Source organism: Hydra viridissima, unplaced genomic scaffold, assembly GCF_058129835.1.
Source record: "Hydra viridissima isolate aposymbiotic clone 2 unplaced genomic scaffold, HvirCarnegie_v1 scaffold_4, whole genome shotgun sequence".
Taxonomy (NCBI): Eukaryota; Metazoa; Cnidaria; class Hydrozoa; order Anthoathecata; family Hydridae; genus Hydra; species Hydra viridissima.
The window spans coordinates 7,265,942-7,288,070 of record NW_028324303.1 but is presented as its reverse complement, the minus strand read 5'-3'; the positions used below and the strand labels follow the sequence as shown (position 1 = coordinate 7,288,070).

Here is a 22,129-nt window from a genome sequence, read left to right as displayed (position 1 = left end):
CATCGGTTCCACCACCACCATCTCTTTTTACAGAAATTTCGGAGAAGCAGATTCTATGCCTACTGTCGCAGCTGGTAGAAGACTCGTTGTCACGCTCAACTCTGGTGATGCTCAAGTCGGTCAATCCGGAAGCTTTTACCTTCTTCTAGGACAAGTCTATTATTATGCCTAAAAATTCGAAGAATTTCCATGGATCCGAAGGATCTAAAAATTTCACTTGTGAAATTCCATGGATTCAAAGGATCTAATGCACAGATGAAAAAAATTTTTTTGAAATGACTTAAATAAATTTCTTATTATATAAAAAATAACAATGAGTATGTCAGAACAAAATGAATGGTTAGAAGATTATGAAAGCGAAGATGATGTTAATGTTTTAGACGAAGCTAATATATTTAGTTGGTCTAGCTCAGAAGATGATAGTTCAGAAGAATCTGAAGATGATGATCCTGAAGATGTTGATCCTGAAGATTTGCCTTACAATGAATCTGCGATGAATGATCCTGAAGATTTGCCTTACAATGAATCTGCGATGAATGATCCTGTATATTTAGATTACAATTCGATGAGTATTGAAGAACAAAATGAATATGATGATTATATATATAATGAATTGTTAGAAGATCTGCGTGATGAAAGCTATGAAACGGGAGCAAACAACTTCACCATTTACATCGAAGATGATGAAAGCGAAGATGAGGAGGAGAAAAAAAATAGATTAAAGATTGAAGCGTTGATTAAAGGTTTTCAAAAGGATAAATATAGAGTGTGTGCTTCTGCTGCTTAAAGAATTAGAGAAACGCGAAGAGACCTTTTTCCATACTTGAAGAACAACCAAAACAAAGAATAAAATGCAATAATCACAACATTTTTTTTCATAATGAGATCTCATTATGAAAATGCGCAAAAATGAAAATGAGTCAGAAATGCGCAAAAAATCCTGCGCAAAAATGAAAATGAGTCAGAAATGCGCAAAAAATCCTGCGCAAAAATGGAAATGAGCCAGAACCCGCCTTTTATAGTAGTTACGTACATGCATATACCTAATTTAACGAGACTCCTGAATGAATTAGGAACAATTTAGGGAGTGTGAAATGACAAACCACAGTTTGCTTTTTATAGTTAGTACCATTTGTAAGTATTATGGAGTAATTAATAACAGTATTAACTTTAAAAAAGCTACAGCTTGAGGCAATTAATTGCTTCAAGTTGTGATACCTTAATTAGACCATAAAACATTTATGTGCAAAATATGAGAGCTGGGCCCAATGCTATAAACATTTCGAAGTTTTCTTCGAGAAAAAAAGTCTTTCGTAAAAACGCAATTTTTTAAGTAAATTATTTTTTCGTAAAAAAAAGCGTAAACTCGAAGAATTTATCGCTGTTTGTTTTTTTTTTCGGCCATTGCCGTAAAGCATTAAAACGTATACGTCACTAAAATTCACGGACATTTTTTATGCGTATTACGTCATTGATAGCGTATACGTCATCGAATTTTTATTTAGCAGGCCTACTTAATAAACTTTATTAGTTATTAAATAGGCTGTGCTGTCTATTCTATTTTTATAAATATTTTTACATTCTAGTATTTGGTGTTTAAAAAAACTGTGTAAAATTAATTATACATATTTTTATTTAAATAATTTGCTAATTAAAACATACTAAGCTTCCCAAGAAGAACCTCTTTTTTTTTCTGATCTTTATTGCTACACTGTTACGGAAAAAGGTGTTCATGTAAAAGAAAAAAGGTGTTCATGCGTGATACTATATGAACACCTATTAGGTGTTGCCGTTAAAAGGTGTTGATGTAAAAAAAGGTGTTCTTGTTGCATTAACACCTAATAGGCGTTGCTGTTAAAAGGTGTCGATGCAAATAAAGGTGCTCATGTTTAATAGGTGTTCACGCAATTACAACGCGTTTATGACGCACATATTTAATTATTTAAAAGTAAACATGATCTTCTTAACCTTTCTGTTTACTCATAATTAGCATGTTTTAACAAAAAATTTTCCAATTTAGTTTTATGAAAAAAAAGTTCCATGAGCGCTAATAATATATGTTTTATAAAACAACCTATCATTTTATATTATATACACATTAAGACTATAAATATGCAAGCATATTTTATAACAAATAAAAATTATCAGTAAAAAAGAAATTCATATATTTGAAATAAAATTTTAATACAAGTTTTTTAAGTTGTTTTTTTTAACTTTTAAAATATACTTGACTTCACCAGTTTTTGCAACTAAACGGTTGTCATGCTGACTAACAGAACTTGCATTAAAATGGTATAATAGATATCTGCTCTCCAGACATTTGATGAATGATTATCTAAAAACGAGCAAAAATTTTTATAATTTAACATTGAAAAAATATAATAATAATAATTACTAAAACATATTCCTACTGCATTTCATTTTTAGTTCATTTCATAAAAGAAAAACTACATAATGTTACCTTTTCATTTACTTTACTTTTTCCATCTGCAGATGATGAGAAAGAATTCTCAATAGAGAGTTCTTTCTCTTAAATATTTTCAGTCGGAAGTTCAATCTTTTGTTCAACCCATTGTTGTTTTCTATTTATTGTACCCCTGAATAAACTAAACAAAAATTGTATGAGAACAAATAAGATCTCTATAAAACAATTAATATACAAAATAAAAAAATCACACAAATACATTTATATACAATGTATAATAATATCTAAAACTGCATTTATCAAATAGGTTCCTGAAAGGTTTTTGAAAACTTTTTCATATCATCATTTTAAATCAAAGATCCTTTAAATAGGCAAAAGTTTATACAAACAAAGTTTATTTTTTTATAATTTCTTTATTAGTTTTATTTTTCCTTAACTATATGGTGCCTTACAAGCAGTAGTATTATTTGTATGATGTATTAACTGATTTTAAGACTGACAAGTTGTAAAACAGCTGATTATACTCAGTTGAATTAGAACTAAGAATCGAAGCCTTATAATCAATTAAATATAATCAGCTATTTATTTTATAAATAATTTACAAACACAAAATATGTGAATGTGACAAAAAAAATTAAACTTAGAACAATTTATATAATAAAAAATGTTAAAAAAACATAAAACTATTAACATAAAATGTTAAAGATAAAACCAAAAATATATTTAAAGCAATTTAACAAAGTCATTATAAAAGTAACAAAGTAGATTTTACAATTCTGATGTTACTCATTTTTCTAATTTGCATAATTATTTCTAATATTTCAAAAACCGCCTCTTGTTTTTTGCAATGTATTAAATTAAACGCTACACTCAAAGAAGTGCCGACAAGAAGAACTTCGATTAAGTTTGCACAGGGAATAGAAAATTTATCAACTGTAACTGCAAAATCTCCATTTTCATAGTGAAGACGAATCATATTCTATAAATAAATAAATAAATCAAATAGATCAAAATAAGTTATTTTTGATGTTAATCAAAAAAAAAAAGAAGACAAAACAATTTTCACTAGTATAGTTTCATAAAAGATATATGCATTTAAAAACAACTTATACTTTATATTAACTTGTTTATTAATTACGCAAATAATACACTAAAAACAATAAATAATACAATAAATTATGCAATAATAATTATGCAATAAAACAGTTATAGAATGGAGTTTCAAGGCATAACAATAACTTTAAACTAAATAATCATTATTATTAATTTTACATTAAATGATTTAAGAAATTTTGAAAAAATTAAAATTGCTGTTGTGTAGATTCATCATCATGTAGTACATCAAAGCTTGTGTTTTGGAGTTAGAGTTGAGAGAGGGTTGTAACAATAACTAAAAAATGTAGCTCCATAGGCCTTGTAAAGGGAATTCAAAAAAACTTTAACTTTAAAGTTAAACTTACCTTATCAGTAAATTCTACAAGTTTTTGATAACATCTAGCCACAATAAATTGAAATCCAATTGTATGTGAATCGGAAGAAGACATTGTAGGATTTACCATCTTTACCAGATTAAGAACAGATGAATATCTCTTTAAAAATGGGGCCCATTTCATACAAATATTTCTTAGCGAATCTTTCATCAAAACTTGAACCTCTTCAAAGTCTAGTCCATTATCCTTGTACGGTGAGCTCTCATTTAACTGATACACTTGGAGCATTCTCTTGCTTTCATTATATACCTAAAAAAATATAATTTTTCACAGTTACCACTAATAAAATGAGGATACCAATAAGGATTTTAAGGAGATTTAAGGTGAAATTTCCCCAATTTTTAAGAAGATTTAACCCTGAACAGGAAAGTTTTCATTAAAAGATAAGGACAACTAAGGAGAAAGTCATTACTTTTTACACATTATCTTTGTTTTCAAATAGATAGAAAAACGTCAAAAACAAATTAGGTGAAGAAATTCTTACATTTTTAGCTGATAAAAAGTAGGACTTAAATAATTCTAACTCTGTCAAAAATCCAACAGTTTCTCTTGCATTATTACGTTGCATGAAAGTTGTTTCCATTACAACCTCTTGTTCAAGTGAGGTTTGAACATTGTTTGAAATTGTAACAAGCTAAAGTGTTTTATTAAAGTATGTAATAAACATTTATACAATCAAAAATATGATAATTTATAAAACAGATATAAAGCTAATATGTGGTACCCAATTTTTTGTGACAATCTAGGAATTGCAATTTAAAAAGGTTGGAGCAAATAGATAATTGTAAACTTACATATGCCTCATTTACAATGTCTGATACTTCATTAATATTGGTTATAAGTCTTAATGGTTCATTGATATCACTGTCACTTACTGCTCTAAAATAGATTAGGACACAATAGAAATATATAATATGATCATAAAATAAAAAAAAACTATTAAATTGAACAAGCATTGATCATCCATATCACATTTTAAAAATCCGGAAAACTGACTGCGTAAAATATCTGGAAAAATCCGGAATATATTTTCCATTATTTTCTTCTTAATCTTGCTTTGAAAGTAAACAAAGAAAATCAGGAGAAATAAATGAAAACTGACTAACTTTTCATCTTTTTATAGATATTTAGTTTAATACATAATAATCAAGTATATTTATATAAAAAAAACCTCTTCATTGCCTTTGACACAGTAGCTTTTGCATATTTCTTTCGCTTTTCAATGACAGAAGCACAATTCATTTTTCTTCTATAATTTTTGAACCTGTCAATAATTCTTTGGTGGAAGCATTTCTAGTAGTAAAAAAAATAAATTAACGTTTTTCTTTTCTAGTCAATTTAATCATGTATTGCTTTGTGTAGTTTCCATTATTACTTAAAATGATATTAAAATATAAAAAACTTTATTATTTATAATTCAATTTATAATTTATAATTTTATTAAAATTTTATTCATAATAAATTAAAAATCACATGTTAAGTTTTTTAGATTTAATCAATTTATTTAAAAGTCATAACACAACTGTAATAAAATGTTTTTATAATAGTTATAATAAAACTTTACATTTTTTCAGCAAGGATAAAATATTTTTAAACAACAAAATATTATAATTTAATTTATTGAATTCAACCACTACACCACAGATTAACTCACTGAATATTGAACAGCTTTGAACTCTGGATACTTTTCTTGAATAACCATCACCAGCTCATTTAATTGATTTCCATTTATATATCTATGATATTGAAACAAACTAATTTAGTTTAAGAACTTAGAGTTAAAATATTTAGATAAAAAATCTATATAATACAACTAAAAACACACGGATTTTGTTGATCAACATATTCCAATACTTTATGAAAAATGATCCCAACCCAGTGGTTCATAAATTGACCATCTGCTACAATTGATTTGGCATCAAGTATCCCACATGTAAGCCTTGCTTCCACAATTGCATCTGTTGGGATTTCAAATTTCAAACCTGGCCATTGTTTTAAAGAAATACTTTCATTTCCCACAACTTCTTCTGATGATTTATTTAATGCTAAACTTGACACTTGACGTTCCAAAAAAACTAGTTTCAAATTATTATTTTTAACTAAAAAATCGAGGGTTTCTCCATCATCTATTTCTGCACCAGAACCATCATACAATTGTAGCAAATTACTGGACGAACATGGGAACTTATTGCCACATTTTGACAGCAAATCAGAATATGATGTGTATAGAATAACTTTAATTGTGTCACCTTTTTGTAAATTAATTGATTGCATCTGCAAATATCGATGATAATATATAACGCAAAAAGTAAATTATTTTGTTATTGTATATAATTAACTAATTAGTATTAAATTAGTATATAATTAATACTATCATTAATATTAATTATCATTAATATAAGATATAAACATCATGACCTACCTGCTGGCTTTATAAGAGGGTAATAGGGAGGACGCAGAAGTTTGCCAGGGCCCTGGGTTTTTTCAAGGGCCCAAAGAAAAAAAGTGACATTACATAGTTACTAGTTTTGTTTAATTTTGAATAAAATAAATTGTAAACATAAAAGGCAGAAATAACAACTCATGAAAAATATTCATATGATAAATAATCGGACAATAAACTCTTTTTCTTTTATTTCAACAGATTTAGATGCACTTGATTTAAGAGAAAAAATGTCAAGTAAAGAAAATGAGTTTTTATGATGCTCTACAACATATGAGTTAACCAAAGGAAAAAATGATATTGCTATTTCTTGGCACATTGCATACCAAACATTGTTAATAGACATCAAATAATTTATTTTAACAGCTTTTTCTTCGCTTAGAATCAAATAAGAAGATACTGTCAACTGTTTTCCCTGGACTGTTAACTTTTCTGTATGAAAAATTGTGTTCAAATATGGTTTAAACGGTTCAAGAAGTACTTCTTGAGCATGACGAAGAGATATCTTTGCATATGAGATAGATCCTGAAAAATAAAATATTTGTATAATATTGCATGAAAATAAACAAATATGTGATTATTCAATTACTATGATTGCAGCTTACCTGGAACAATATCATTAGTCCTTTCAAGTAGACGTCTACAAGTTTCATGCATTTGAAACCTTTTTGAAAATGAATATATAGGGTTTTTGAATTGATGACTAACTCTGACTAGCTTTTTAAAAATCTGATGCCGTTGTTCAAAACGCATGCACCAGAAAGTTTTCATTGTTCCCATGTAGCTTGAAAGGTCAGGATAGTGAGTGATGAAATGAAGCTTTGCTGCTACTCTTGTGCCATTATATAATGTTTTGATATAGTTAATAAGTTGTGGAATAAGAAAATACAACAATTCAATATGTTCATTACAACGGCTATTTAAAATCAATAAAATTTCACAATGGATAATCATCATATCCCAATAAGGTGCATCTTCATCATAGAAATTATCAAAAAGAAACAATGGCAAACACAATGAAATGGTTAGCATTTCACTAGCAGTAAGTACCAGCTTTGATGTCATATAAGTTGACGTCAATATTAAATTCACTGGCAATTTTACATCTCTTAGCAATAAATTCATACCAATCAATGTTAGTTTTCGCTTGGCCATGTAGTGATTCAAAAATGTTGAAACTACAACATGGCTTATTCCTTCTAAAAAATCATGCATGAAATCACTTGGGAAAAATGCAGGTAAAAATACATACGGTAAGTGTAAAAACGGAGATAACTCCAAACATCCATGTTGTTGTTTTGTACTATCAACAATATAAGATTCGTGAGTTCTTTGAAATACATTTGTGTTTTCCTGTCTAACACAAAAGTAACAATGTCTACATATGTATCCACTATGAAAATGTGATTGCAAACCAAGAAGCGGATGAGCTGTTAAATTGTCAGCAGCCATAAAACATGCAATAACATGATATTCTTCATCATTTACAAAAAATGTATTAAATAATAAGTTGAACAAGTCATCAATAATTGGCTTAAAAAACTCATTGAGTGTAATTTTTTTAACCACTTTAAAATTGCACAATGAAGCTAAATGATAGTTGCTCATTTTAGATCCATTATTGTTTTGGTTTAAAATAGAAAAATAAATGGCTGATATTTTATGTATACCCCTACTGGTACCTATTGGGTTACATACCTCTAACTCATCAGAATACAAACCAATGTATACTGTTTTGGCTGGATCTGAAAATGGCAGGATAGAACTTTGAAAGTAGTTTCATTTTGAAAAAGATAAAGAGTCCGGGTGCAAAATTATTTGACCCTTAAGAATACTTTTTAGGTTTTCTCCTAGTGGCACATGATAAAAAAAATCCTCACCAACAGTAACTTTCACTGCTTTTACATGACCCAATTCACCTAAATAACTATCAAACTTATCTGGACTCGTGCAATGTGATAAACACAAATCAATACTGTTGTCTCTTTGAAGTTTACACAAGAAAGATTGGGCATATGGGTTGTGAATTGATATGCCAGCCTGTTGCAAAAAACTTTTAAATGAGCTACATACGTCACCCAATATAGCTTTAACTGAATCACCGTGTAGCAAAAGTAACTTTTTTGATGTATTTTCAGAAAGCAAATGATAATTCATAGTTATCATAAAAAACTTTTTTATCTCATCAAACATGTCAAATATATCAGTGGACTGGTCTGCATTTTTGTCACATAACTTTGTCTCAATACAAACTGGCAAATCCAATTGAATAGGTGATTCAATCTGATTCTGTAAAATATTATGTTGTCGTTCATCTTGATGCCTTCTATAAACATGATTTTTAGCAACTACATAGTTTTTAAATTCAGCAGAACAAAAATGGCACGGTATTCTAAAAAAAATTACAAAAATTAAAATGTTATAACTAATGTTTGACAATTGAATGTATAAAAGTTTGTAACTTATATATATATATATATATATATATATATATAAATATAAATATATATATATATATATATATATATAACTTTCAATTGAAAGATATATATATATATATATATATATAATATATATATATATAACTTTCAATTGAAAGCTATATATATGTATATATATAATTATATATATATATATATATATATATATATATATATATATATATATATATATATATATATATATATATATGTATATAGCTTTCAATTAGATAATAACTTTTTAATTTTTACATGTATGTGCATGTGTGTATATTTTTTATGTAAATGATGAAAAGTTAAAGTACTTTTGTCCATAATGGATTCGATGATAGTGAGATAGCAAATTGCCAACGGATTTGGATCTAAATGAACACTTGACACAAGGAAAAGCCATTGCAAATATTTTTCGCGCCAAATGACAAATATTTTATTCCAAAATAAGCTTTTTCTTCGTTCGCCCTAAGAATTTACTTTTAAAGCTTTATGTTTAAAAAGGTGTCGACGTCGACACCTTTTTACGTGGACACCTTTTTTTTTAACGCTAACACCTACTTTCTAAACAGTTTGTAATTTTTTGTCTTCAACACCTATTACGTTAACATAAACACCAATATAGGTGTTCGCGTTCATATTATCAACACCTTTTTACACTAACACCTTTTTTTTCAGACACGGACACCTTTTTCCGTAACAGTGTAGTAACATTTTAAGATCTTTAGACAGCGTTTTATTTTGTTGTGTATTTGTGTATTATATGGCATATTTGTCGACTATTTATACTTTTCTTTAGCCAAACATTATGAAAAATTTGTTTAACCAAAATTACTATCGAAAATTTATATAAATAAGCATGGAATGTTAAATAAATGCATGCTTTGTTAACGAAGCACAACAAGGAACTGAATAATCGATTAAATGCAGATTTTAAGGATTTAGTTTATGGAGTTACCAGAATCCTTTTCAGCTTTATATATAAAATATCTACATAAAAACACAAACAAAGAATGTTCAATGATTTTGAAGCGCTTACGTTGTTCCAAGAATGGCCGCTAAAAATCGCGAAGAAACTATCTAAAATAGAGATAAAAAATACATCTGAAGTTTTTTTCGAAAAAACGCATTTTTTATCTGAAAAAGCGATTCCCTTTTTGTTTATAGCATTGGATTTAATAGCGAAGTTTTTATCTTAAAAACAGAATTTTTTGAATGTTTATAGCAATGAACTTTTTTTTTCTCCGCTTTTTATTGTAAAAACTAAAAAATAAAATTTGGTAGTTGATTTCTTTCGAACGGTATAAACGTTCTTGCGAAAATAAAATTAAGTTATCATTTTATATCTTGAGTTATTTGCATTGGTAATTACTTTGTAAAGTAAAAAGACATTTAGGGTGTGCTCAAGCATCAGGGAAAGGAAATATTTAAGCTTTTTCTAAAACCGGTTTTTCGAATAAACCGCGGTTTCCAATGTTTTAAAAACCGGTTTTCCGGTTTTCTAGTATATTTTTTTGTTATATATATTTCAGGGGACCAACAGCAGCAAAAAAATAAATATATATAGCAACAGTGTCATATACGTACATTGAATACAATTGAGCAGCAAACAAATAAGTGTTTTTAATGGTTAATTTTACGTTTCTTAAGAAAATAAGCACGTAAAAAACATAAAGCATTAAGTGTTTCATCATTTAACCTTGACCTTAGTTTAGTGACAAATAGACCACTTGCAGAAAATGACCTTTCAGCCTACACACTTGTTAGGGTTAGACAAATGTTGACTAATTGAAAAAACACGAAAGGGCACCCCATCATATTGTGAGGGCGGCGGATTTTATTAAAAATTTTTATATTATTGATGTGATGATATAAAATGTGACTGTGGTGGTTCTATGTAAGTGTAATGGTAGCGCAAATATAGAGAGTGATAGAATGTGAGGTAGGACTGTCAGTGTGTAACGCAGATGTGGTAAAAGCGCGATAGGAGCATCAGACTTTTTAAATAAAAATTGTTTACTCAAATAAAGCAATAATAAAAATATTTATAATGATAATATTGCCTTACTTAAAATGAAAGCAAAAGTAAAAATACTTACGACTGATTTTTCTTCTCTTACTTATTTTTCTTAATCAATATTCTCAATTATTTCTCATCAATATATATATTCTCTTAATATTAACTCATACAAATAACAATACATTAATACTTATAATAACGCAAATTGAAAACTACTCAAATACATTTCCTTACCAAATCCTTCTCATAAGTTCCTCTTTAAATTGTCCATAAATTCTTTTCATTAAATTCTCTTTAAAATCTTCAAAAATCCTTTTCTCATAAATCCTCTTTTAAAATTTCTTAAAACTCTTTTAAATCCTTTTCTCATAAATCCTCTTAAAATCTCTTAAAACTCTTTCTTTTTCTTAAAATCCTTTTTTTAAAACTCTCTTTAAAACACTTCATCAAAATTTTCCCGAAAACATCTCTCTAAAGAGAGAGCTCAAAAAAATCTACTAAAATCTCTCTCAAAAAAATCTCAATAAAAAATCTCAAAAAAAATCTCCATAAAAATCTAAAAGATTTTCTCAACCGCTCCTTTTCTATCTGTCCGCAGGTGTTATTTTGAATCATCGTCCAGACAATAGATTTCTTTTTTTCTTCAAGTTCGTTCAGTACTTTATTTTCAACTGCTGAGTCATGGTATTCTTTAAAACAAGTTTTACTGGTTTCCTTTTTATTAGTCTTTATATCAGAGTGGCTACAGAACTTTCTAGAACTTTACTAATTAAAATCATATCATTGTGTTTCAAGTCGTGTTTGCGAAACAGTTTTAATCATTTATGGTGTGACTTATTCATTTTTCATGTTATTAGACATGTGTGTCCACCTGGTGTTTTTTTTGGTTGACTCACTCTTTTCCTCGTTCGAATGTAGCGTGTTTGAGTCGGGTAAAACTTAAAGATAATGTTTACAATTTTCTTCATCTTCCCTCCTCACAATATGAAATAAGCTCAGCCAAAGCAACATCAACAGGATCCTTTGTCTTAAAAGATGAATCAATAGGTTTGATGACTTCGAGTTTCCTTTCAGGAGTAACAACAGCAGCAAATGTGGTGTTGTGCTTTGTCCTCAGGTAGTTCCTCATGGAGCTTGTGGTTCCTCCTTTGTACTTAATTTCTTGGTCGCAGAGCTTGCACTTGGCCAATTCAAGTTCTTTTGAGTGCAAAAAATGCTTCCAAACTGGTGTGTTATCCTATTGGACTTCAGAAAACGACATTTTCGTTTTTGTGAAAATTTGTTTTACTTTTTTACATCACAAAATGCAGTAACTTACTGTTAAAATTTAAGTGGAAGCAAATTGAATATTTTCATTTATTTTCTCGAGCAACTACACATTAAGAAAAGTGTTTTAGAATTGCCAAATAACCAAGTAAATTTTGAACAAAATATATATATCCAAAAACAGGTTTAAAAAATAACATTTTTGGTTTTCGATTTCCAAAAAATTTACAGAAATATGCAAATTCTTTGCGAAAACGTAAATTTTAAGTTTTGCAGAGCGTGTACAGTTTCCTTCGCCTTCAAATAATTCTAGCTGGTTATCTATATATTTAAATTAGTTTTCAAAATGAATCAGGGACAAGTAAAAAAATTCTTAGCGTAATATAGTTACTTGGTTTATGTAAAAATAAAGAAAATTGGAAGAAACCGAACAGCCAATTTTTTACCTTTTGAGAAATCCCAGCTCTTTAATTTCTGGATTAATGGATTTAGTAGAGAAATAATACTTCTTCACTGCAGAGACCAGAACTTCTAATGGCTTTCCTTTATTTTTTTCATACTCACTGTCCTTGTTGTTTACTTGTTCCTGTAAGAAATGGTGAATCAAAAAATGAGAGGCAGATAATTAGCCACATCAACCTCTCGTTTCTGGATGCTTTTTTTTCATAATCTTACAAACCTCTAAGATGAGAATTTTTGAGAAACTTTCTTAACCCAAACATGTTATAATTTTTCAATTGATTCAGTTTTTTGCAAAAGTAGCGTTTTGTGTAACTCTTTTCGCCATCAACTTCAAGGGTAAAGTACTCCTAGGTGACCTCATGGTGTCGTGGCGTTGTGTTAGATTTTATTGCAAAAAAAATATATGTCAGAATTATTTTCACTCCAAATATTGTAATATTCCTATATTACAATCAAGAACGGAGCTGTTGATAATAAAAATAATAGCCGAATGGAGTTTTCTGGGATACATTCGCCCCGAACGACTGCTTTTTTAAAAGTTCAAGTGTCAGAAAATGTCTGCAAATAATTTAAGTAAGTTACTGAAACTAACGGATATCGAGAGAAAAGAGTTTGTTAATCCTTTACTTCAACTAGGTTGGAAGTATCTTGAAGAAAGAGATGCAATATTTAAGGAGTTCAGCTTTAAAGATTTTAATTCCGCTTTTGGTTTCATGACAAGGGTTAGCTTATTATCAGAGAAAATCAATCATCATCCAGAGTGGTTTAATGTATACAACAAGGTACAAATTACGCTAACTACACATGATGTTTCAGGAATATCTGCTAAGGACATAGAAATGGCAAATTTTATGGAATCTCTCTTTGCATAACTTTATTCAAGTTGTAATTACTAAAAACTTAAGTTGAGAAGTAATGTATTTTATATTGAAAGTTTTTTTATTAAGAAATGTAGTTATTTAATCAAAGTGCTAGTTTTTCCACCTATTAAAACTTGTGCATTGATCTAAATATTGAATATTAAAACATTTGAGGTGTGCTTACTGTTATAACGATTTTCAATGCTTTTTTTTTCAAATATTATCTTTGGTTTTAAGTTTGATTTGTAATATATGGGTGTTGTTTCACTTTTGATGCCCATACCCATTATGGAAACTATTCTTTGTCAATTCAACCACAGCAGTAAAATATTAACTATGGTGTATGTTTGTTTAAAAATGAAATAGCTTCTAATATAAAATCATATATATTTAATTTTTTTGTTTGAAATTTAGAATATCTATAATAATTTCAGTGAAGTATTGTTAAATGGCACATGAATGTGAATTATTATAAACAAAGAATAAATCTACTAATCTTGCTAATACTCATAATTTATTTTGTTATAACTTCTTAATGTAAAATGTTTAAGTACAATTTTCCATATACTAATTTTTAATACAGTTAAATTAAAAGTTCTGCTTACAAATGTTAAGCTATGATCACAATCAATCAATTGTGATCATAACTTAATATTTGTAAGCCTCACAACCAATCAATTGTGTGTAATACAATCAATTCCTGCAGCTGAATGTATCTCACACAGTTTGGAAATACTACCTAATAATTATATAGAACTGCTGACTAAAAAAGTCTATTACTCCTACAAAAAAAGTCTTACACAAATGTTTACTGTACATAGAAAAGAATGAATTAATGGGGAAATTAGAAATCCTCATTACAAAAATTGAAATCTCTGATAATCAAAACAGAATTTGGATTATGCACGCTAAATTAATAATGTGTTAGCCTTTATTTTCCCTCAATCACTACCTACTACATCTTGGGCACTGGCAATAAAGGGACCTTGTTGTGCCTTGAGTAATTTCCCCTAATTCCAATGCTAGTGTCATGTAAATATTCCTTGCTCAAAATTTTGTACATGAATTTTTCATTAAAATTTTTCCAATTTTTTTTCTGGACTGGAGTTGAGTAAAGCTTTTTTGCAACTTTATACAAGCGTCATTCACTAATTTACTGTATGCTTAGGATCAGATTAGGTACCTTCATGTTGTTTTGCATAATCTGCAGATATTAGCTATTAGTGGCAATGCTCCCAACTTATAGGGTGAACAGCTCAATGTGTTAATATGCTATTTTTTATCTTGCTGTTTTGAGAATAGATGTGTCCTTTCTATGATAAAAATGTATTATGGAGAAACAATTTAGCTGAAAAAATTAACTATTTCTTTAAAATATATAGAATAAATTAATACTAATAATAAAAAAGCCACGAAAAAATTAATCTTAAGAAAGATGCATAAGTATGAGAACTAAAGCTGCTAGGGCAACCCAAAGCTCTTCTCTCTTGACAATTGAAAATTAAAGTTTTGTTTAGTCATTAAAATAAAAAGGTCTTAATTGCCCTATGATATAGCGATTGAAAAGTGAGTTTAATATATTTTAAAATTTCACCTTTTTATTTTATTATTTTATTTATTTCACCTTTTCATTTTTTATTTACTGTAGTAACAAAATTTTAATGTTAAAAATAAAACTTTTTTAAAAAAATCAATTCTCCAAGAAATTAAAATTTTACCTTGATTTATGAGGTTATTCAAATAAGCTGATGAAAAAATTAGCTAATAAAGGTGTTAGAAAGTTAACACAAGATTTAATTAAATTTTATTAGCAAGTTTTTTCTCCTATTGTGACATCTCTCAAAGTTTAAGTATATAAGGTGATCCTGCTACAGCATTTATATTGAAAAATCAATTTAAAAAAACAAAAAAATTGAAAAGGGTGTTAGTAGTTTGTCACCTATTGAAGTTTTTCAAGAAGTCATTACCATTATTATTAGTATTTTTATCATTATTATTTTTATTATTACTACTATCATCATCATCATCATCATCATCATTGTAGTAGTAGTAGTAGTAGTAGTAGTAGTAGTAGTAGTAGTAGTAGTAGTAGTAGTAGAAGTAGTAGTAGTAGTAACTCAACAGATGCTTACAAAAGTACTCTCTTATAAAAACAATCATTTATCATTCTTCTGCATTTCTTGCTTATAGTCTTTTAAAATAAAACAAGTTTAATTCAAGTAAATTAGATGTAATTTAATTAAACAACAATTTCACATTTGGTGCTTATTGGTCTACAAACCAATTTAGATTTTCATTAAGGTGGCTCATATAGAAAAAAAACTCATTTTTTAAGAAAAATTTGATTTTTTTTTAATAGGGTCGTTTCCACACCTGCCGTGAGTTTAACAAAAGTTATCATCAAATATTAGATTACTCAAAAAGTGGAAATGCTTTAGAAATGAATTTTTGCAGCCGTCAATATAATATTATAACGGTTAGTTTAAAATTATTCTTACTCTAAAATTTAAATCAATAATGTACTTATTTTGATCAAACTTTTAAAGCGCAGTTTTCCATACTTATCGTAAGTGTTTCACACTTATCGTATATATTGTCGACACTTATCGCATATTTTAAAATCTGCTTTAGTGTCTGGTTTAAAATGCGCTAGCGCACAGTGGACCAGGTATATAGGATATGGTGGACAAAACCTAATTATTACCCAATTGCTCCCCAAACTCATTTGGATATATAAATAATCTTTGCACATGAAATAATATTTATTTTTATCAAGAATATTTTAATTTTTAATAACAAAATTACAATTAATAGGCTTAGTTAAACTTTTTTTTTTTTAAATCAACCTTCTTTTCAAAAATCAAACAAGAAATTGTGTTTAGCTACAAAGAATAAGAAGAAGGTGGAGCTGATTCCCTCAGCAAAGCCAGAACTTCACTGGGGATTTTTTTAAAACTCTTACTATTTTTGTTATGACCTTTTCTTAATGATGTTATGACAGGATCACTAGATACAAGTAATCTGTTAACCAGGTCGCGATTTGTGTCTATTCTAGAAGTCTTTCTACTGAAATCTTCCCTAAACTTTTTAAAATCCTTGTTGCAGGCCTCTTGTGCCTCCTCTGACATCAGTCCAATTGGCAAGTACTGTCTAGCAATGATGGCATGGCCATGAACTAAGATTTTGTGTACTGATTGTGACATGTAATACCAGGAATACTTAGATATGTAAAGTTTAAGAGCAGTAATACAAAACTCTTTAAACTTGACAGTATCAATTTCAAATCCAGATGATAAAGTGACTAGAATGATGTAAAAATAAAATAAAAGAGTTTCATATACTTTCAAAATTTTGGCAGTTGATTGATAGTCTGCAAAGGCTCGTCGGGCGGTGTTTCCATCATTACTGGTACCTACAAATTGCATATATGTGATAGTTAACCTGATGATTCATATACAAGTATTTATGTAATTTCACTTACCAGATCCTCCACTTTTTGGGAAATCCACAACCAGTCCCATTTGGTTCATAAATTCTGTCTGGATACGTTTCTTCACTTGCTTAGCATTTTCCTTATCTTCAATAGCTCTAGACTGCCACTTTTGAGTTTCCAGCTTGTATCCAATATGTAATACCATTTCAAAAAACCTAATCCAGGAATGCAGGCTAGAAAGACCATATTTCAGTTCTAAATTACTAGCATTTTCCAATTTCAGCACCATTTCTAAGTTATTCATGTTTTTTGGAGACACACCACACACAGAGCAACATTAAGTTGATTAGTCACATCAGACAGAATAGTTTGAATTTTGCCATCAATCATGGTCAGTTCTATAATACTTTTAACAACCAGTTCTTTTCCACTAAAAGTAACATTAAAAATACTACATTTTTCTATTTCAGATTCTAAATATTTTGCTTCTTCTAGGACAACAGCTTTGCTTTCTTTTTGAAAAGAAAATCTTATTGGACGACAATAAGCAGTAGATGATGGCTTGTCATTACGCCATAATAGTACTTCTTTGTTATTGCAGAACCCACTGAGTTCTAGTGGTGCTAAGCAAGTAATGAACAGAGATTCTTCTTTTTTTAAGTTACGATCTTCAGCTTCCTCACTACTCACTTGCTTGTACACGCTTTGCCCATTAGCCCCATCAAACCCGGCCTTGTAACGCAAAGTCAACCGGGTCAAACCATCCAGCATTGTGCTGATCACAGGAGCTTGCACCTCGCAGAGTCTTTTTACTGTATGTTTTAGTAATTCTTGTAGTGGTATTTGTGCTGAATAATCATCTACGAAGATGTTCTCTGGATAGCAGTTAGCTTTAGACAATCTTATGTTGTTGTATGAAGGATATATATGGCAATCACGTTCTTCAGCTCCATTTCTGATAAGTTGGTAGGTTGATTTTGACATGCCACCATCTATAATTAATGCCAGACCTTCATTAGGTGTATACTTTTTAAATTGACTAGAAGGTTCTGATATCTCAGCAACTTGCTTGGCAGCCTCATAATTAAACTCATTTCTTAATTTAAGCCTTGCTGAGTGGAGCAACTCATCAGTAGTAAAATTATTTATAACATTGAGTCTTCTTCTTTTGGTTTTTTCAGATGCGTCTTCAAAGGAGCAACTTGGTCTTCCACCAATATTATGTGATTGACTAGAATTATCAGACTCAGATATATTATTACTGTATGTAGATTTAAAGTCCTGAGCCAACCAATTTTTATTTTTACTTTCAAACTTTATATTTCCCCGGTTTGCATCCTTCCATTTCTTTTGATATACTTTTAAAAACGCAGCACATCCAGTCGAACCCAAATTTATAGAGACTAGAATAGCTTCTACAGACATAGAAAATGATTTATCACTAGGCTTTAGTTGGTCATGCCGTATACGTTTATGGACATCACTAATCTTCATATCAACTACAAAAAAATGATTTTAACATTATTAGTGCAACCACTATAAAAAATATAACATGAATATGGCCATTATTTTCATTTCAGCTACATTTAATTAGGCCAGTATAATAAGCACAGCACCTATTATTAACTAAAACTAAAAAAATAGGTTTGTCGCGAATAGCATTTTACGAAAATATCTTTTTTTAAATGTTTACCAAAATTAAAGGGGCAGCTAAGAGCAGAATTAAACACCACCAACAGGCTGTACATATATTGTATTAACTTATTTTAACATTAATAAGCTGTTCCAGCAGGTTCTAAACTATACGCGCCACTTTTAATATAATATTTTAATATTATAAATAAGAATCTTACCTTTATATTTCAAAATGAAACTGTGAGTTTAATACAAGACCTTGGAATTTGTTGTGGTATTTTTCGTAAAGCTATAAAATTAAATTTTAATAATGTGTCAATTAATTTCGCATATGTTAAATAATTTAAAGGTTATTCGTTGTCATAGTTATAGGTGATATATCTATTAAAAAAATTAATAAATGAATTTCTAAATATATTCAATTGTAATTGATAATTGTACATTTATGATGTACTATCAAACTACAAATAATGTTTTAAACCATTTATTATGCTCTTATATACATAATATACTGAGTAGTTGGAAGTATTTCGAATATTTTTTTTTGAGGTTTTGTCTACCACCTGGCCCACTGTGCGGTGTTGCGTTAAAAAAGTTAGTCGTTAAAAAAGTTAACAAATAGTTCTGCACGTGCGTTACGCATGCGCAGTATGGTCAAAGGAGTGTTCGTTAGGGAATGAAATTAGACGTTAAAAAAGTTGCATTGTTTCATTAGGGTATGTAAAATAATAAAAATTAGTGTATACTTTATATTAAAAATGGCTGTCCATGTTTACTCAGTTGCTGAAATTATTTTATACTTTATGTTAAAAATGGCTGTCCATGTTTACTCAGTTGCTGAATTCATAAGCTTTACTACTGATATATGGACCAGTAGTTCAAATGAAAGCTTCATTAGCCTGACAGGTCACTGTTTAGACAATACATTTAATCAGAAAACTGTTGTACTTAGAGTAGCTCCTTTTCCTGAGAGGCATACAGCAGCAAATATTGCTGAATTGATTGAAGATATTATGGCTGAATTTAAAATATCACCTTCAAAAATTCATTTAATAGCTAGAGATAATGGTACAAATATTGTTAAGGCTATTAAAGATAGCCCATATGATAGTATGGCTTGTTTTTACACACACTGCAACTAGTAATTAATGAGTGTATTTTTGAACAAACAGTTGTCAAAAATGTCATTGTAAACTGGCATTCAATTGTTGGGCATTTTAGCCATTCTCCCCAAGCCTGCTCTAAACTTAAAGCTCTTCAAGAAGCAAACAATGTTCCTAAGCACAAACTTATTCAAAATGTTCCAACAAGGTGGAATAGTACCTGTCATATGTTAGAACTAATTTATGAACAAAGGAAAACTCTAACCATATATGCACTTGAAAATGGTAAGCTTCCTTTATTAAATGCAAACAAATGGATGATTATTGGACAGTTGTGTTTTGCTAAAAGATTTCCCCAAAACAAGAGTTCCCTTGAGTTAAAGAAATTCTATTGTCTCAGATATTATACCACAGATACAGTTTTTGAAACATTTCATTAATAAACCTTTAATTGATGACAGCTAATTCAATGGAGAATAGTTTCAAACAATATACTGATAACTATAACATCATCTTGTCAATATTTCTTGATCCCAGATTCAAATTAAAAATGTTCAAAAATGAAAACACCTTTTCAGCTGCTAAAACAAGTACTGAGAACATAACCATTCAGCTTATTAAAACCCATGAAAATATAAAAAACATCAAAGTTACTGAAAATGATCGGTCTGCAGCTTGTGACATTGAAAATATTAACTCAGAATATGAAAATAATGGTACAGTACTAAATGAATAGAAAGATATAGTAGAAATGGGTTTTGACAATTGCTTCGAAGAACTTGTAGGATTTAATTCTAAATAAATTGGTCAACCACAAACTTTAATTTCAAATGAAACTTTATTAAACAAAATTCAACACTACTCAAATGAAGACCTTATTGACAAAGAAAGCAATCATTTGTTGTGGTGGAAATCACAGAAAACCAAAATGCGACTATTAGCAAAGCTTGCTTTAAAGTATTTAAGCTGCCCACCGTCTTCTGTGAAGAGTGAAAGACTTTTTAGTATAGGTGGAAATGTATATACTGCAAAGAGATATAGCTTAACAGGAGCTCATGGTGAAATGTTAATATTTCTGAACTATAATTTGAGAATTTAAAAATATTTGATTTTGTATATATTACTATAATTAGTATAGTATAATTCTTTTAGAAGTGAGTATCTATGTTCTATTTTTTCATGAAATATAATTTATTTAGGAGTTTAAAAGCTTTGATACTATGAGGAGGTCAAATGAAAAAAAAAATGTATAACTTTGTAGAATTAGAAAATTACAGGGAAAAAAAATTTGGAAAAAATAATTGCAACTCTCTTTGAGAGCTTTTGCTCAAAAATAAAAAAAGAATGCCTCCCAATGCCTTAATCAAAATTTCAAAGCATATTCTGTTGTGGATTTGAGGGTTGCACAAATTAAAGAGTATCGTTAGCCAGGGTAACTTAGGTCAGTTTTGGCAGTTTTTCTTAAACATCTCTGAATCTTATTAATTTTTTACAGTTTTCTCTTGTGGTAATAACATTATAGGTCTTGGCTATAGGCCTCTATACTTATTTTTTTAATTTTTTTATTACAAATATTTATTTTTAAACGCCGAAAAGTGGCCAATGTTACCCCAGGTTTTTATCATGAAAAAAAATCATCAGTCCTTAAACACTTAGAGAAACATGAAAAGAACATTTAAATGGACAAAAAATTTTGCAACTAGCTCCCTGTTATTGTGCAAAAGTCATTAAAAGTCATTTTCTAGTAGGTCATTATCGTCATCTGAGGATGAAGACACTTGTTCAACTCTTGCCCTTTTCTTGTTATTCTTGGTGTTACTGTTATTCTTGGTGTTATACTTTGATGTGGTAGGAGCTGTGTTATTCACCAGATCTTGCGGTGTTATCGCTTTGCCAGGTGTGATCTTTTTCCCTCTGGTGCGATTTGTTTTCTCATCCTGTCCACAATGTTTCACTAATAGACCTATATCTTCATTGAATACTTCCTTAACAGTACTACCGGTACCTCCTCCAATGTCTTTGTTAACCTGTGGCAAACGCTTCATGACCATTTCTTTATCGAAGGGGAATATTCCACTAGCCTTGAAGTCAGATCTCAAATTATCGCTTTTCAATTGACGTTGCAGTAGAGCAAGAAGACCGAGGAACTGATTTTTTGGTATTGATTTTTTGATGCGCGTTTCTATCTTTAGCGGACGGAAAACGGCAACGTCCAGCGGTTGAAGCAAATGGGAAGCGTATATTCCGAACTGTCGACTAGCCTTTCTCACGCTTATTCTTCCAGTTAAACATTCTTTTATAGCATTGGACAACGTTTCTTGACTGTATGAAGTTGCATATGCTCTTGAACCACGCTTTCGCTTATATTTCCTCGGCATTTTCACCGGCTAAGAATTCAAATGGTTCAATAAATGTATCAGAAGTGTCAAAAGATGCCAAAATAAACTCAATGTAGTCTACGAAGTAACTGTGCTATATTCGCAAAAACTGTTGATATACCAAAATTGTTGATATAATAGTC

General features: G+C 29.2%; 4 protein-coding genes and 1 long non-coding RNA gene across 8 annotated transcripts; 1 reads left to right on the top strand and 4 right to left on the bottom strand.

Moving 5' to 3' along the window:
* Positions 1-2,148: 2,148 nt before the first annotated feature.
* LOC149889619 (uncharacterized) lies at positions 2,149-2,649 on the bottom strand. The gene is made up of 2 exons (XR_016451640.1): positions 2,462-2,649; positions 2,149-2,335 (listed from the first exon to the last, which is right to left on the bottom strand). It is a non-coding gene; the product is annotated as an uncharacterized LOC149889619 (long non-coding RNA).
* A 239-nt stretch (positions 2,650-2,888) lies between these two features.
* On the bottom strand, positions 2,889-6,336 carry LOC149889618 (uncharacterized). Of its 2 annotated transcripts, none has more exons than XM_090084624.1 (7): positions 5,741-6,336; positions 5,570-5,651; positions 5,087-5,208; positions 4,710-4,794; positions 4,400-4,549; positions 3,886-4,164; positions 2,889-3,404 (listed from the first exon to the last, which is right to left on the bottom strand). In XM_090084624.1, exons 1-7 carry the CDS (start codon positions 6,187-6,189, stop codon positions 3,171-3,173), a joined length of 1,401 nt encoding a protein of 466 aa, XP_089940750.1. In that variant the 5' UTR covers positions 6,190-6,336; the 3' UTR covers positions 2,889-3,170. The 2 variants fall into 2 exon arrangements, with proteins under 2 accessions (XP_089940750.1, XP_089940751.1); XM_090084625.1 differs by having other exon boundaries at positions 3,132-3,404; positions 5,770-5,918.
* A 97-nt stretch (positions 6,337-6,433) lies between these two features.
* On the bottom strand, positions 6,434-11,434 carry LOC149889617 (uncharacterized). Of its 3 annotated transcripts, none has more exons than XM_090084627.1 (4): positions 11,084-11,434; positions 9,869-9,909; positions 6,964-8,750; positions 6,434-6,883 (listed from the first exon to the last, which is right to left on the bottom strand). In XM_090084627.1, the coding sequence occupies exons 3-4, from the start codon at positions 7,964-7,966 to the stop codon at positions 6,510-6,512; spliced, it is 1,377 nt and encodes a 458-aa protein (XP_089940753.1). In that variant the 5' UTR covers positions 7,967-8,750; positions 9,869-9,909; positions 11,084-11,434; the 3' UTR covers positions 6,434-6,509. The 3 variants fall into 3 exon arrangements, with proteins under 3 accessions (XP_089940753.1, XP_089940752.1, XP_089940756.1); XM_090084626.1 differs by having other exon boundaries at positions 9,144-9,909; positions 11,084-11,407; XM_090084630.1 differs by lacking the exon at positions 9,869-9,909 and having other exon boundaries at positions 11,084-11,430.
* A 1,503-nt stretch (positions 11,435-12,937) lies between these two features.
* LOC149889616 (pterin-4-alpha-carbinolamine dehydratase-like) lies at positions 12,938-13,943 on the top strand. Its single transcript, XM_090084631.1, has one exon. It carries the CDS (start codon positions 13,132-13,134, stop codon positions 13,447-13,449), a length of 318 nt encoding a protein of 105 aa, XP_089940757.1. The 5' UTR covers positions 12,938-13,131; the 3' UTR covers positions 13,450-13,943.
* A 2,255-nt stretch (positions 13,944-16,198) lies between these two features.
* Positions 16,199-18,817, bottom strand: LOC145193026 (uncharacterized). The gene is given in 4 exon segments (XM_090084623.1): positions 16,199-16,849; positions 16,919-17,215; positions 17,218-18,369; positions 18,724-18,817. Coding segments are annotated over 3 exon segments (1,974 nt in total). The 5' UTR covers positions 18,365-18,369; positions 18,724-18,817; the 3' UTR covers positions 16,199-16,319.
* Positions 18,818-22,129: the final 3,312 nt, after the last annotated feature.

Bases quoted from the DNA above. Each gene is read 5' to 3' on its own strand.
- LOC149889618 (XM_090084624.1), bottom strand. From the start codon at position 6,189: ATGCAATCAATTAATTTACAAAAAGGTGACACAATTAAAGTTATTCTA. The intron at 5,209-5,569 runs GTGAGTTAATCT...TTTTACTACTAG, and splicing joins TCAAAGCTGTTCAATATTCA to AAATGCTTCCACCAAAGAAT. The intron at 4,165-4,399 runs GTAAGAATTTCT...ATATTTTTTTAG, and splicing joins ACTTTTTATCAGCTAAAAAT to GTATATAATGAAAGCAAGAG.
- LOC149889617 (XM_090084627.1), bottom strand. From the start codon at position 7,966: ATGAGCAACTATCATTTAGCTTCATTGTGCAATTTTAAAGTGGTTAAA. The intron at 6,884-6,963 runs GTAAGCTGCAAT...TTTATTTTTCAG, and splicing joins GACTAATGATATTGTTCCAG to GATCTATCTCATATGCAAAG.
- LOC149889616 (XM_090084631.1), top strand. From the start codon at position 13,132: ATGTCTGCAAATAATTTAAGTAAGTTACTGAAACTAACGGATATCGAG.